Source organism: Fukomys damarensis, unplaced genomic scaffold (genome assembly GCF_012274545.1).
Source record: "Fukomys damarensis isolate Sample0158 unplaced genomic scaffold, DMR_v1.0_HiC HiC_scaffold_12, whole genome shotgun sequence".
Lineage (NCBI taxonomy): Eukaryota > Metazoa > Chordata > Mammalia > Rodentia > Bathyergidae > Fukomys > Fukomys damarensis.
In genome coordinates, this window is record NW_022900924.1 from 18,128,935 (window position 1) to 18,143,197 (window position 14,263).

A 14,263-nucleotide genomic window follows, 5' to 3' on the forward strand; every position below is an offset into this window, starting at 1 on the left:
CGGGCAGGAGTGACTCCTGGGGGCTTCTGAGTGTGGGCGAGGCTCCTGAGGGCCGCGTGTCCCACCTGCCGAGAGCGCTTGTGACCTTTCCCGCGGTGGTTGTGGTGGTGGCCGCAGCTTTTTGGGTGACATAATCTGAAGCCCAGGTCTCCTGCTGCCTCAATCAGAAGAGCAGGTTTTGCCGAGTGCTTTCCACCCAAGCTTCAAATCATCTCGCTGTTTCTGCTCTGAGTCTGTAGCAGCTGTGACCGTGGTGCGTCTGTGCCTGCCACACAGCCTCCCTAGTAGATTTGGAGAAGAGGCAGGGCTGTGGCCTCCCATCAAATGAGTCCCCTAAATCCCCTTTGATGTGGACTAAAGGCAGTGCTGGGCACGGTGGTGTACACCTGTGATCCCAGCACTTGGGAGGCTGAGGCAGGAGGATCGTAAGTTCAGCCTTTGCCTGGACAAGTTAGCAAGACTCTATCAAAACGAAAAAATTAAAAAGAGCTGGGATATAGCTCAGTGCAAAGGTCTTGAGTTCACTTCCTGGTAGTGAAAAAATGAAATGGCAAACAAAAACCCAGTGCCTTGCCCATCTCAAACCATTGGAAAAGAGGACCCCAACCAGCTGCTCAGGGCTGTCTCCCAGCACAGTGTATGAAAACCATCTTCCAAGAAGGCAGTGCCCAGCTCCCTTCCTGCTGTTAGTCTGACCCACTGGAGTGCAAAGTGTCTTTGAGTGAGCCCCTTGGTGGCAGGAGACCCAAGGGGCCCGCTGACAGCTGGAGCGCAGGGCTCTCGAGTGCTGTCCCAGAAGCCAGATGGAGCTGAGGGACTTGGCGAGGAGCCGTTGCGGCCCAAGAGGGGTCAGCGGGAAGCAACCTGGAGAGTGCTGTGCCCCCCAGTACTGCACTAGGGATGGAATCCAAGGTGCCTACCCTTGAGCTACACCCCCTGACCTTTCTGGTTTTTATTTTGAGACAGGATTACATTGACCTGCCCAAGTTAATCTGGAACTTCTGATCTTCCTGCCTCAGCCTCCCAAACAGCTAGGATCCTGGGGCGCTTCCCCTCGCCTGGCCATGCCTTGTGACTCCCTGAAGTGAGTCCAAGCACTTGCAGGCCAGGCTCCCAGGGGCACAGCCCAGGGGCCTTGGGCTTTCCAGCTGCTGCAGCAGGGCCCTCCGAGCGGCTGCGGAGGAGCATCGCCTTTGCGGGCAGCTTGAGCCAGCAGCCTCCTCCTCATCTGGTGGACAGCAGTTTCTTTTGAGTGTTTAATTATGGAAAATGTAAATGCTAGGCAAGAGTAGGAGGAGGCTAGGACCCAAGCGAGGCAACATGGCCGCAGGTGCGTCCCTGCCGGCCCGATCCTGCCCCATGCTCTGAGGAAACCTGAGTGACAGTGACATGTGCTGCTGTCCGGTGAGGGTGGCTCAGAATTCGAATTCCACATCCTTTTCCGGGAAGCACCGAACCTCACCTCTCTGCCTTGGCTTCCAGTGGGAAGTTGGTGTCACCCAAGTGGAAGAACTTCAAGGGCCTGAAGCTGCAGTGGAGGGACAAGATCCGGCTCAACAACGCCATCTGGCGGGCGTGGTACATGCAGTGTAAGTGCTGCCTGGGGCTGGGGGCTGTGAGGAAGGGGCGTGGACGGTCGGGCAGGGCTCCAGGGGCAGTGGTGACATCTCTCTCTCTGCCCAGATTTGGAGAAGCGCCAGAACCCTGTGTGCCACTTTGTCACCCCGCTAGACGGCTCTGTGGAAGTAGACGAGCACCGCCGGCCAGAGGTACTTGGCGCAAAGAGCAAAGTCCCCTCGGCCCCAGGCAGGGGTGAGGGCTGTGCGGGGTGGCTGGGTGTGACCCTGAGAGGGGACCAGTGGCTGCAGAGTCCCCTTTTCTCAGGCCGGCTGAGCCAATTGAGCCTTGTCCTCACCTTCCTTCTGCTTTTGCTTTGGTCTTGGGGATCAAACCTGGGGCCTGGGGCGTGCTAGGTGAGCCCGTCTTGAGTGACGCCCCACCCCTCTACTGTTACTTGAAATCCGTCTGCCTTCCGGGGTCATCAGAGAAAGTTTGTTCCTTATTAGGCAGGTGGGCTTAATAACGCTTTTTTCAACAGTGTCTCACTGTGTAGCGCAGGCTGGCCTTGAACTCACAGCTGCCCTCCTGCTTCAGGCTCCCGAGCTAGGACCATAGGGGTGCGCCACCACGCCTGGCTTCAAGATGTACTTAACAGTTAGAGACCTTGAGATCTTTAGATACTGAGATGGAAACAGGTTGAAGAAAGAGTAAGTTTTTTAAAAGCCAGTTCCTGGCCTGCTCTGGTGGTGCACACCTCTAATTTTAGCACCTGGGAAGTTGAGGCAAGAGGATCACAAGCTCAAACCTAATCTGGTCAATTTAGGTAGAACCTGCCTTAAAATAAGTTGTTTTGTTTTGTTTTGTTTTGGGTACTGGGGATTGAACTCGGGTCCTAGTGCTTGCGAGGCAGGCGGTGGAACCAGTTTTTTGGTTTTTTTGAGACAGGGTCTCACTATGTAGTTGAGACTGACCTGGAACTCACTATGTAGCTCAGGCTAGTCTCAAACGCACAGTGATCCTCCTGCCTCAGCCTCCCAAGTGCTAGGATTACCGGCGTGCACCACCACACCCAGCTAAAATAAAAATTTTTTAAAAGAAGAAGGATCTGGGGACGTAGTTCAGTGTAAGGGCCCAGGGTTTGTTCTCCAATACCCCAAAATCAGGCAAAAACAGTTGCATACCACTATATTTATTATATTTTTTAGTATATTTATATTCTTTTAAAATGTGTACCTCAGATCTTACGTGCAGAGAAAATGTCTCGGAAGATAGAAATCTTAGTAGTGGGTCCTTCTGCAGGGTATGAGATCAGAGGGGAGACTGCACTTTACAGTCTGCACTGTTTTAAATTTGTCTGACCATGTCTTAGGAAAGATGTCTTAGGATGGTCTTAGGACCATGTCTAAGGAAAGAAATTTAAAGATTTAAACAATTCACAACTCTTGGATATAACTGGTATTTGATGGTGTCTTACTTAACTTTTCTCTCGTTGCTGAAACAAAATACCCAACACCCAAAGTTAAAGGGAAAAAAGTTTATTTGGCTTACAATTCCGTAGAGGTTTTAGTCCATAATTGGCTGGCTCCAAGGCAGGATGGCAGAGGGCACCAGTTCACAGCAGACAGATGGTAGCAAAGCAGCAAGGGACCTCAGCAGTGCCGCCCTTGTCCAGACTGCTGGGATTAGGGCGGTGTCAAACCAGTCACCCAAGAGTAGTGGTTCCCCGGGTGTGGTGCACTCCTGTAATCCCAGCACTGGGGAGGCTGAGGCAGGAGGATCTGTGAGTTCGAGACCAGCCTGGGCTACATAGTGAGTTCCAGGTCAGTCTCAACTACATAGTGAGACCCGGTCTCAAAGAAAAACAAACAAACAAACAAAAATTAGTAGTGGTTCAATGCCACTGTCTGCCTCACAAGCACAAGGACCTGAGTTCACTCCCCAGTACCAAAAAAAAAAAAAGTAGTGGTTCAGTAATCACAGACCCTTAACCCCAGCATCACACACTCTATATTCAGCTAGCTCATCCACATGAGGCTTCGGGGGGACAGCTGCACACAAGCCATAGCAGGCAGTATAAGGGACATAGTTCTGGTAGATATGGGGGTAATACTGTAATCTTATTTTGGCTTTTTGTTTCTGCAGTGCTAGGACTCAAACATAGAGTTAATCCCACCCAGATAAACACTGCTCTGTGTGTGCATGTGTGCGTGTGTGCGTGTGTGTGTGTGCACTCGCACTGTACTGGGGATCCTGGTTTTAAAAAACTGACCCTTCACCGTTTCAGACGTGCAGTGAGTGTGTGTAGGTCACGTCTGAAGGTGAGACGACAGCTGTCGGGCAGGGTGGTTTCTTTTCGATTCGATGATCTTGGGGTGGACACTGCCCTCACCTTCAGGGAGCACAGCAGAGTTGGTGTCCCCCGTCAGTGTATGTAGCACCCTCACCCTGGGACCTCCCCACCAAGCACCTCGCCCTGCCCTTGGGCCCCAGTGCAGACACACATGCCACTCATGTGTGCCGCCCTGGACGTCCCAAGTCTTGAAATGAGGATGCGTTTTTAGGCTGAGGGCCAGCTGTAACCCAGAGGAGCTGAGGCAGGCTTTGTGAGAACAAGGGTACCGCTGTGTGTGGGTCTCCTAAGGCTACTTCAAGTGTCCACTGCTGCCTCCAAGTCCCCGGGTTGAGTCTGCTGCTAGCCCAGTCACCTGCCTTCAGCCTGGTCTCTGTCGCAGGCCATCACCACTGAGGGGAAGTACTGGAAGAGCCGCATTGAGATCGTGATCAGGGAGTACCACAAGTGGAGGACCTACTTCAAGAAAAGGGTATCTGCTGGCCGGGCTCCCAAAGGCGTGCTCAGGGGGCGTGGAGCCTGGGTTCACAGCGCTGTCCCTGCAGCCCTGGCTATTTCCCTGCTACAAACAGGCCTGTCTCCTCCCCAGCCCTCTCCTCTGTGCCTGCCGCTTGCACAGGGCAGGCTGTCCGTCCTACCTGCCCCCCAGAACGACAAGGCCCAGGTGCTGGGGGTGGGGGCCCTCACAGCTCCTAGGCACTCATCCTGCCCTTTGTCCCCAGCTCCAGCAGCACAAGGATGAGGACCTCTCCAGCTTGGCCCAGGTGAGTGTACCTCAGGCCCTGTCTGGCCAAGGAGCAGCAGTGGCATGGTAGTGGAACAGGGATGGGACTTTGCTTCACTCTCTCCTTAGGTCTGGAGTGGCTAAGGGAGCAGTGGCACTCTCTGCTGGTGGCCTGGAGGGGGCGCTTTCCAGGTGTCCCTACCCACTGGCCTCATGATGGCACAGCAGCCCTGTAGCAATTGGGGCTTTCCAGTTCCGCTGCTGCACTCTGATATGTCCTCCCTCTTTGGTGGCAGGACGATGACATGCTTTACTGGCCCAAACACGGGGATGGCTGGAAGACCCCAGTCCCCATGGAGGAGGACCCGCTGCTGGACACAGACATGCTCATGTCGGAGTTCAGTGACACCCTCTTCTCCACCCTTTCTTCACACCCTCCGGTGGCCTGGCCCAACCCACGGGAAATAGGTAATCGACAGGGCCCAGACAGTGCGCTACAGACTGGAGTTCATTTCAGAGCTGCAGCCTGTCCCTTGCCTAGGCCAGGAAGACAGGAGATGAGTCGTCGGCCAACCTCTGAGGGCCCCCTCCTTTGAGTAGGTGGGGACTCCAGATCCAGCTGTTCCCTGGGTTTCACTGAGGAACTACTAAGGGCCTGGCCAGACCAGGTTCAAACTTCTGGTCCTGTCTGTCACCGTAGTGACTGGGACTCTGAGAAAACTGGAAGCACTCATGGACACAGTCTTCAGTCAGCCCCTTGGGGAGGGGAAGTGGATGTCGGGCTCCCCACTAAAGCCCTCTGGCTTCCTGGGGTAACCATTCCCTGCTGCCCAGCCAGGCACACACCTGCAGTCCCAGCCTCTCTGGATGCCTCGCGGGAGTGTCGCTTGAGCCCAGTTCTGGGCCAGCTGGGCAACAAAACCAGATCCCTATCCCAAGCAAGCAAGCACACAAGCTGCAGGGGCTGGAGATGTAGCTCAGTGGCACTGCGCCTGCCTGGCAAGCACAAGGTCCTGAGTTTGAGCCTCAGTACCGCAAAAAAACAAAACAAAACAAAAAAAAGCGACAGGTCCTTGCCGCCTTCAGGCTGAGCAGGACAACCATGAACCCCAAGAAACCCCAGCCCTCCAGACCTGTAACAGGGCTGTTAAGAGGGTGACTGTGCCTCTCTTTCTCTGGCTTTTGCAGCACATCTGGGAAATGCAGACATGATCCAGCCGGGGCTGATTCCTCTGCAGCCCAATCTGGATTTCATGGACACCTTCGAGCCTTTCCAGGGTGAGAACCCAGCAGAGGGACCCCAGCCTGGAGCAGACGGGTGCTTCCCTTTGAGAGAGAAAACAGTTAGGATGGGGGAAAGGAGGACTGAAAATTTTTCAAAACGAAACTTTTTTTATAGTAATTTGAAGATCCAGGAAACTTTCCTGGGACAGTATTGTCTCGAAGAAGCTGGTTTTCCTTCTCAGACCTGGCTCTCCTGCTGGGAGCTGTTCTCCCTCTCAGCAGCAGGGGGCGCTGATGACACAGCCACCTCGAGAGTCTCCTGCAGTTTCTTCTTCGGGGTCTGTGCTCCTGCCGCTGTCAGAGCTGTAGAAACTCAGGGCCAGGGAGTGTTTCAGAGCCACATGTGTGGCTTCCGTTTGACACCTCTCTCTACAGAAAAGTCGCTGGGGGTGTCCCGTGGCCCAGGCAGTCCTCTAGGAGGGCGGGCTCAGACCACAATTTCGGGAAATGGGCTCTCGGAGCTCAGGGGACCCGTGTTCTTTTTCAGACCTCTTCTCGGCCAGCCGCTCCATCTTCGGCTCTGTGCCGCCCCCGCCTGTCTCAGCACCGGCCCCGGATCCCAGCAGCTCACCTGCTCAGGTAGAGGTGGCTGTGGGCATCACCGTGCAATCACAAGCAGGGTTCTGGGCACTGCTAAATGTGGTGCTGAGCACACGCGTGACGTGTGGAAAATCAGACTGCGCTCTTCCAAAGCACCCGTAAATCTCGTGAGGTGTGGGCCATGAGCTCCTGCCAGGGGTACCACGTGACCATGTTTGGCTGGAGACAGCACCAGCCAGGCAGATGCGGCCACACCAATCGCTAAGAAAAAAAGGGTTCTGCACATTCCCTTCACTTTCCACTTAGCAGCCGACAGAAGCTGGCACAGGTGCCAGGGCGCAGAGCGGACACGGCCCTGTTCTCCTCGCTACTGTCACCCAGCACTGTCTCACTCCCCCTGCCCGGCAGGACTCCTCTGGAGCCTGAGATCCGCACTGTGATCCCCAGAGCTCTTCCCGCTAACCAAGAAGCCGATTCCTGAAACTGCCCCGGGGGACCCCAAGTGGCTGTGGCCCCAGCACCTCTCTGTAACAGGAGACTGGAGACGGGAGACCCCTGGGACTGGGAACCATACTTCTGGGCAGCCGTCCAGCCACGTGGAGGCCAGGCTGTGTCTGCACTGCCACTGTCCAGCTGTGCCGAGTCAGGCCCATTCCCCCAGCGCAGGGTGATCTGCCCCGGGTCCTTCCCTGGGCTTCCTGGCACGCGACAGCGAACAGTCTGATGCCAGCTTTTGCCCTCATTTCTCCCCTCTTCCTCAGGAGAGCATCCTGCCCACCGTGAGCCTCCCCGACAGCCTCATCTCTCCCTCTGCGGGCCCCTCAGACAGGCAGGGCTGTGATCGCACCTCCCAGGCTGGGGACCCCTTCCTGCAGCCCTCGGACTTTGGCCCCTCGGAGCCGCCACTGGGAGTCCCACAGCCCTTCCTCCCCGTCTTCCCCATGCCCTTGCTGGCCCCCAGCCCTGCCCCGGCCCCTAGCCCACCCGAGTTACCCTCACCGCCTCCTCCTGCCCCTGCCCTGACGCCCCCAGCACCCCCTACCTTCCAGCAGCCTCAGAGGTTTGCAGGGCTCAGCAAGCCTCCCCCCGTCATCACCCACACAGCCTCCACCACCCTCACCCATGCCGCTGCTGCCACCACCTTCAGCCAGAGCCAGGGTCTCGTACTCACAGCCCACCATCCTCCACCCTCGCCGTCCCCCTGTGCCCTCGCCCTGTCCCCTGTTCCCCAGCCACCAGCTGTCAGGTCACCCCAGGCTCGTTTAACTTTTGTACACCCCAAACCTGTGTCCTTGACTGGAGGGAGGCCCAAGCAGCCCCTCAAAATAGTGCCTGCCCCCAAACCGGAGTCCGTGTCCTTGTTGCTGAAGAGTGCGCGCCTGGCCCCAGGTGAGTCTGGGGTGCACACACCAGTCCAGGGTTCCCAGGGAGCTGTGTCCTGTTCCAGAGGCCGTCAGATCCGCCCCCACTCCCTTAAATGAAGCAGAATTTCCTGGATAATCCACGTGTGATCTGTTCTGTTTTCTGTTTTCTGTCTTAAGTCACAACCCGCAGTTTGAACACAGGCTCAGGCCCCATTCACCTTCTGTCCTTGCCCTGCAGCCGCCTTCCCAGGCCAACCGCAAGCAGTGATCATGACTTCCGGCCCTCTGAAGAGAGAAGGGGTGCTCGCCTCCGCAGTGTCCCAGCCCAGTGTGGTCATCGCACCTGCTGCCATCCCCAGGGTGAGGGCCCCGATGGACCCGAGCTGCCCATTTAGCCCAGATCGGCCTGCGTTTGCCCCCACCCCAGTGTGGCTGGTCTGCTCTGCTCTGCTGTGCACCAGTGGTGGGATAACCTCTTTCCCGTGGCACCTCAGAATCCTGGAGTCGCCGAATTCCACAGTGGCATCCTGGTGACGGACCTCGGCCACAGTGCGAGCGGCCAGCCCGCCCCCGTCTCCCGGCTCTTCTCTCCAGGCACGGTGCAGGATTCACTGGTGAAGGTGGAGCAGGCCCCACTTCGAGGGAGCAGTCCCCAGGTCCCTACCGCAGGACCCAGTGAGTCTTACTGCAGTCAGGTGGGGTGGGGGGCACCCAGGGCTCCCCAGGATGTGGCTGCCTGTCCTGCCGATGGCATGGCCTAGGGACATGCTCGGTGGGCAGCAGATGAGCTGCAGTAGCACCAGTGGGCAGGCGGGAGCCACGCATCACGGGTTGCTGGTGCTTGGGAAGCCACCATTTTTGTTGTTTTTGTTTTGTGAGATAGGGTCTGGCCATGTATCTAGGCTGGCCTTGAACTCATGGCATTCCTCCTGCTTCCCTTCCCAAGTGCTAGGATTGCAGGTGTGCACCGCCACGCCTGGCTCTCAGGAAGCTACTCTTACCCTGTCACTCGTAGAGGCCCAGCCTGGAGCTACCAGCTCTCATGAGAAAGGGGACTGAAGAGTCCTTGTGCAGTTTCTGGTGAAAAGGCTGGGGTTGCCATAGCCACGGAGCCCACACTTGTCTCAGCATTGACCTGGGATGGCGGAGTCCAGCTGCTGCCTCTCACTGCCATGTCTGCGTCCTCTGGGGTGTGGGTGTGGCTTTCTCCGGCTTGGACACTGGGGTAGCACTGAGGCCTAGCCCTGCGGGGCTCCCCGTCTGAGGGCTGCTGTGCGCACCTCTGGGCGGGGCCCCTCCCTCCTTGTCTGTCACCTGTCTGTTACAGCCCCTCCTCTTCTCAGGTCGCGATGGCCTGAGCTCAGGCCAGGCTTCTCCGTGTACATCGGAGCAGAGCCCCAGTCCTCAGTCTCCCCAGAACAACTGCTCAGGGAAATCTGCAAACCCCAAAAACGTGGCTGCACTAAAGGTAAAGGTCCAGACTCCTCAGTGGGGTCAGGGTGAGAGGCGGCCGGTGTCACCAGGCTGGGCAGCAGTGATGAGATGGGCCCCTGTCCGCCCGTCTCAGGCCACATGGCGAGGAGGCCTGCCTGCCTGCCACAGTCCTCAGGATGGCAGCTGGCGGCCTGGGGCCCGAGGGGAGAGGCGGAGGCTGGTGAGGACATGTGGGTAGACAGCCCTCCCTCCCGAGACCCCCATGCATTAGCGCCTTTTAGCTTTTTATTTTTCACCTTGTGGTGCTGGGGATGGAACCCAGGGCTTCGCATGTACCAGGCAGGCATTCTTCCGCTGAGCTACGTCCCCAGGCCCTTTTCGGTTCTTGAGACAGGGTCTCTAAGTTCAGGTTGGTCTCAGAGTTGGACTCCTCCTGCCACTGCAGCTGGGGCCACTGCATCCGGCTGGGTGGTGAGGAGGGGAGGCTCAGGGCCCAAGGCCTGGCCTGTCGCAGTGACGGGTCAGCTCCCCAACAGAACCAGCAGCTGAAGCACATCTCGGCTGAGCAGAAGCGGCGCTTCAACATCAAGATGGGCTTTAACACCCTCAACAGCCTCATCTCCAATAACTCCAAGCCGGTGAGTCGCCTGGGCACATCGGCGTCGGGGAGGCAGGACGGCGCTGCGTGCCCCCGCTGAGCTGCCTGTCCCCACAGAGCAGCCACGCCATCACGCTGCAGAAGACCGTGGAGTACATCACCAAGCTGCAGCAGGAGCGGAGCCAGATGCAGGAGGAGGCCCGGCGACTGCGAGAGGAGATCGAGGAGCTCAATGCCACCATCATGTGAGGCCTGGCCCAGTGACAGCCTGTGTGCCCTTGTCCCAGAGGCAGCGGAGCCCTCTGTACCATGGTCCCTCCCTCCCCACAGCCTCTCTGCTCTTGCCTGGCTGTGCCCCTGTAAAAGACCAGCACTGCCATGTGGCACCCCGGCTCCTGCTCTGCCTTTGGCCGCCCCAAACCTGCCTCTGACTCCCCGTGTTGTTTTAGCTCCTGCCAGCAGCTGCTCCCCGCCACAGGGGTCTCTGTTGCCCCACACCAGGTTGATCACATGAGAGACATGTTTGACGAGTATGTGAAAAGCCGGACCCTGCAGAATTGGAAGTTCTGGGTTGTATCTTTTCGTTTTCCTTGCCCTTCCCTCCCACGGGCAGTGGCCAGGGACAGCAAGCCGGGCACGCAGCACCTGAGGAAGGCTCTTCACTTGGCTGTCCCAGTCCACGAGCACAGCAGAGCTGCGGTGGACTTCTGGGGCGCTCTGCAGGGGGGACGATGGAGGGCAAGTGGCCGGCAGTGCGGGAAGGAGGGGTCTGGAGCCCTCAGCTGATCTTGTCCCCGCCTCATGGGAGTGTGACCTTGCCCCTGTGACAGGCAGGAAACAGTGCACAGAACGCTGTGGTGTTGTGACAGTGTGCCCACCTGGGACCAGGCCATCTCAGCCTGTGCAGGGGCAGCTTCTGCCTTGGCACAGCCCTCCCAGCCTCCCCCTGCGTGAAGAGTCCACGCACGTGGCAGGTTGGCCACAGCAGCCATGTGAGGTGGTTCAGACGCAGCAGGGTGCCCTAGGCCCGTGTCCCACCTGCCCAGAGAGGCGCAGGTGATGCAGTCCTCATCCCTGGGCTGTGTAAGGGCTGTGGAAAGCAGGGACAAGAGAAGCCCAGGGATGCTAGTGCTGACCTCCAAGGTGGTGGGCACTGCGGGCACAGGTGCAGCAACAGGAAGGAAAGATAACCACATCCACAGCTGTGCACACACAGCTGCGTGCATGCCATTCGCAGACGCGTTCCAGACCAAAAGGCCTGGTTTGTCCCGGCTGGCACCCGGGCCGGTCATAGTGGGGACAGAGCATCTGGTTGTACAGAGGACTCAACTCACCCGGTGTGGCCCTGCCCATCTTCCCCAGAGGTCTAGGCTTGGGGCAGTCAGCAGGCGCCCTCTTCCTCGGTGTGGGCCCTGCCCTCTGCTCCCCTCATCCTTAACTCAGTCCTATAGTTCAGCATCATCATCAAGCCGCTGTTTGAGTCCTTCAAGTGCATGGTGTCCTCCAGCAGCCTGGAAGAGCTGCACCGCACGGCACTGTCCTGGCTGGACCAGCACTGCTCACTGCCTGTCCTTAGGCCGAGTGAGTCGGGGAGACTGGGCTGAGCGCGCAGGAGGCTGCGAGCCAGAGGACCACTGTGGGTGGGCGCACGCCAGTCGGACCCCACCACTGAGCACCCAGGACTGCCGAATGGGCCGGGAACCCGTGGGCTGCAGGGCGGGTTAGACCTGGGCCTGGAGAGCTATTGCCCCGCAAAGTGAGAGGCCCTCTACACTTGGGGCTGCGCTCCACTGACTGCCCTCTGTCTTGCAGTGGTGCTGAGCACCCTCCGGCAGCTGAGCACCACCACCGCCATCCTGACGGACCCATCCCAGCTGCCTGAGCAGGCATCCAAGGCTGTCACCAGTATTGGCCCGCAGTTGGGGGAATCCTAGCTGTGTGGCCACAAGTGCCCCGAGACCGCTTCCTGCTCTCCTGACGCCCAGCCTCAGGTCCTCCCTCACCTTCCGGGCCGCGAGCCGTCAGGATCTGCACTCAGGTCTGAAGCAGGCCAGGGCCTGCTCACAGCAATAGCGCGCCTCGGGGACCTCGCCGTGGCCTCATGCAGCAACCTCAGCCACTGCCCTCCCGCCCTGGAGCAAAGTACAGCTATGCTTTTCTGTCCTGCCAGGAGGGAGCCTATGGGATAGAAGCAGCCTGCTCCTGCAAGCGGGACATCCCAGTCCCTTTTGGCCCCATCGTGAGACTTACAGACCTGTCCCTGTCACACCCTTGTCTACCTGAGCCCGCCTGGTGCCCTGCACATACTCTGGCTGCCGAAAGCCAGATGGAGGCATCTGCCACCCTCCTAGCCCCAAAGCCTCAACCCCAGGGCCCTGACTCCTGGCCTGGCCTCGCCCGAGCCATGGGAGAAATGCCTTCCTGTCATAGGCCCCAGCACGCCGCCGGGGTGGGCCCGCTGCTTTACCGTGACCCGCCTGGCCTCCCAGCCGAGGCCCTGCTGCAGCCCTGGGAAGAAACCCAGTTCTGGCTCTGGAAAGTCACACTCCATGTTGCCACCATCGGCCCGGTCATCTCGTCTGTTTCATTCAGCTGGGAGCCACAGACCAGGACAGTTTTCAGGTCAAAGATGCCACCATGCTGGCAGGCAGGACCCAGGGGCCTCCCAGGTCGGGCCGTGAAGCCTGCGCTCAGTCAGTGACAAGGCAGGGTGGCTCCTATATGCATGCGGCAGGGGACACGAGCAGCAGGAAGGACCTGCTCGTGTTGGCGCCTCCCCAGTAGCTGCAGGTGGCAGGTGCACGCTCCACACTCAGGGAGCCCATAAGGGCACCTCCTCCATCTTGCTGTGACATCCCCAGCAGCCGGCCGGCTCTCCTTCGTTCCTGTCCTCACTGTGCACTTCCCGTGTCCAGTGTCCCGAGAGTCATGTGAAGAGAGGGCCTGGCTGCCCCTCACACTCTGATCTGCTCAGAGGCTCCACTGGCTCCTGGAGGCCACAGCGCTGAGGCCTGGGTGGGCTGCCGGCTCCACCGTACCCCACTGTACCCCACTGGTGGAGGGCAGGAAGGCCGAGGCAGGTCTCTGGCTGCTGGCAGAGCCGAGTCCTGTCTGTGCTTCTGCCGGACGCGGGAGCAGCTGGGTGGCACCCCTCAGCCACCCCCGGAATGTGTTTACAGGCTGAGGGGTGAGCATGAGGGTGGGGGCCTTGGGAGTCCTGTGGCGGGTGGCGGTAGAGTTCACCCCGAGGACAGGCGCCAAGTCCCCTTTTAGAAGGTCAAGGCCCATTAGCCTCAGAAGGAAAAGAAGAAAACCAAATGTCTCCGAGGCCGGAGCCCAGGCCTCCCCCGCCTGTGCCTTGTGATGCAGATGGTGCCGTAGGCGCAGCCGGACTCTCCTGATCCATAGCTTTCTCCCTGGTGGGAGTGACTTCTTTCTAAACTCCGTGGGATATAAAATCGGCCTGTTGCTTCTTTGGCCTACCTCTCCCTTTTGCTGACTTCGTGTTCCTGGGTCCGAGTTCCTCCGATCTCCGGCTGTCAGGCTGTGAGACCCCTGTGTGCCTGCCTGCCTGCGTCCGTCTCCTGGTGGGCTGACCTAGCAGGAGTCTGTTCTCCAGACTGAGGTCGACTCGTTTCTCTTGGTGCTCGCTGTCGCCGTGCTGTCGTCCACTCGCCGTCCTCCCCCGCCTGGCTGATCTCTGTCCTGGGCCGGCGTGTAGGGACAGCTGTCCCCGCGGGCACTGGCCCGCACTGCTCTCGGCCCGTTTACACTCACTTCCCCCGCCCTTGCCCACTGCCATGCACCGAACAGGCGACAAGAACAGGACCCGAGAAGATAAGAGCCACAGCCCGCGTAGGATCTCGGCGTTTCTGTGAAATCAGGGGCCATCGGTGCCTGCGTTCTTTCACTATGAGTGGGAGGCAGGCCAGGGCCCCGGGTTTCTGAGAGGTGGCGGCAGCGGGGGTCCCCTCAGGAGAGGCCGCCACAGCCCCATGGTTTCTCAGCCCAGCCTCAGGTGTCAGCGCTGTGGGCCCTCACCCTACCTGCGCCCCCAAGGGAGGGCTCTGTTGTCACCCAGGCCTCGAACTCTTGTGACCACCTCCATCCCGTTTCCTGTGCTTGTGGCCTGTCCCACGCCTATGGCTTGTGTTCTGGTCAGGAGAGGTGTCTGCCTGGGCTCGGGACGCAGCTCGGCCTCTGCACCGCTCTGATGGGACGGACTCGGGGGTCCTCTCCCCACCATGTCTGACCTTTCGCCATCTGGTCCCCAGGGTCTCTGCCTCAGCTGAGGCCTGCCCTCCTTCCCGGTGCCTTGCCCGGTACAGTGGTGCCCGGGAGGCCCTGGCAGAGCTGTGCCGCGCGCGGCGTGTGCTGTGGCCTCGCTAGGGAGCGCTGATGTGGGCAGC

General features: G+C 59.1%; 1 protein-coding gene across 1 annotated transcript in view; it reads left to right on the top strand.

Annotated features, from left to right (window-relative positions):
* Window positions 1-14,254, top strand: part of Mlxip (MLX interacting protein) — a gene marked incomplete at its 5' end in the record, with an annotated part of 47,466 nt that extends 33,212 nt beyond the window's left edge. The window contains 16 exons of the mRNA XM_010604552.3: window positions 1,483-1,589; window positions 1,684-1,769; window positions 4,293-4,382; window positions 4,633-4,674; window positions 4,931-5,102; window positions 5,823-5,912; window positions 6,406-6,497; window positions 7,220-7,847; window positions 8,061-8,182; window positions 8,317-8,497; window positions 9,166-9,290; window positions 9,793-9,894; window positions 9,972-10,099; window positions 10,304-10,427; window positions 11,306-11,435; window positions 11,667-14,254. Coding sequence (XP_010602854.3) covers window positions 1,483-1,589; window positions 1,684-1,769; window positions 4,293-4,382; window positions 4,633-4,674; window positions 4,931-5,102; window positions 5,823-5,912; window positions 6,406-6,497; window positions 7,220-7,847; window positions 8,061-8,182; window positions 8,317-8,497; window positions 9,166-9,290; window positions 9,793-9,894; window positions 9,972-10,099; window positions 10,304-10,427; window positions 11,306-11,435; window positions 11,667-11,788 — 2,341 coding nt within the window. The remainder of the gene's footprint in view (window positions 1-1,482; window positions 1,590-1,683; window positions 1,770-4,292; window positions 4,383-4,632; window positions 4,675-4,930; window positions 5,103-5,822; window positions 5,913-6,405; window positions 6,498-7,219; window positions 7,848-8,060; window positions 8,183-8,316; window positions 8,498-9,165; window positions 9,291-9,792; window positions 9,895-9,971; window positions 10,100-10,303; window positions 10,428-11,305; window positions 11,436-11,666) is intronic.
* Between the last annotated feature and the right edge of the window lie 9 nt (window positions 14,255-14,263).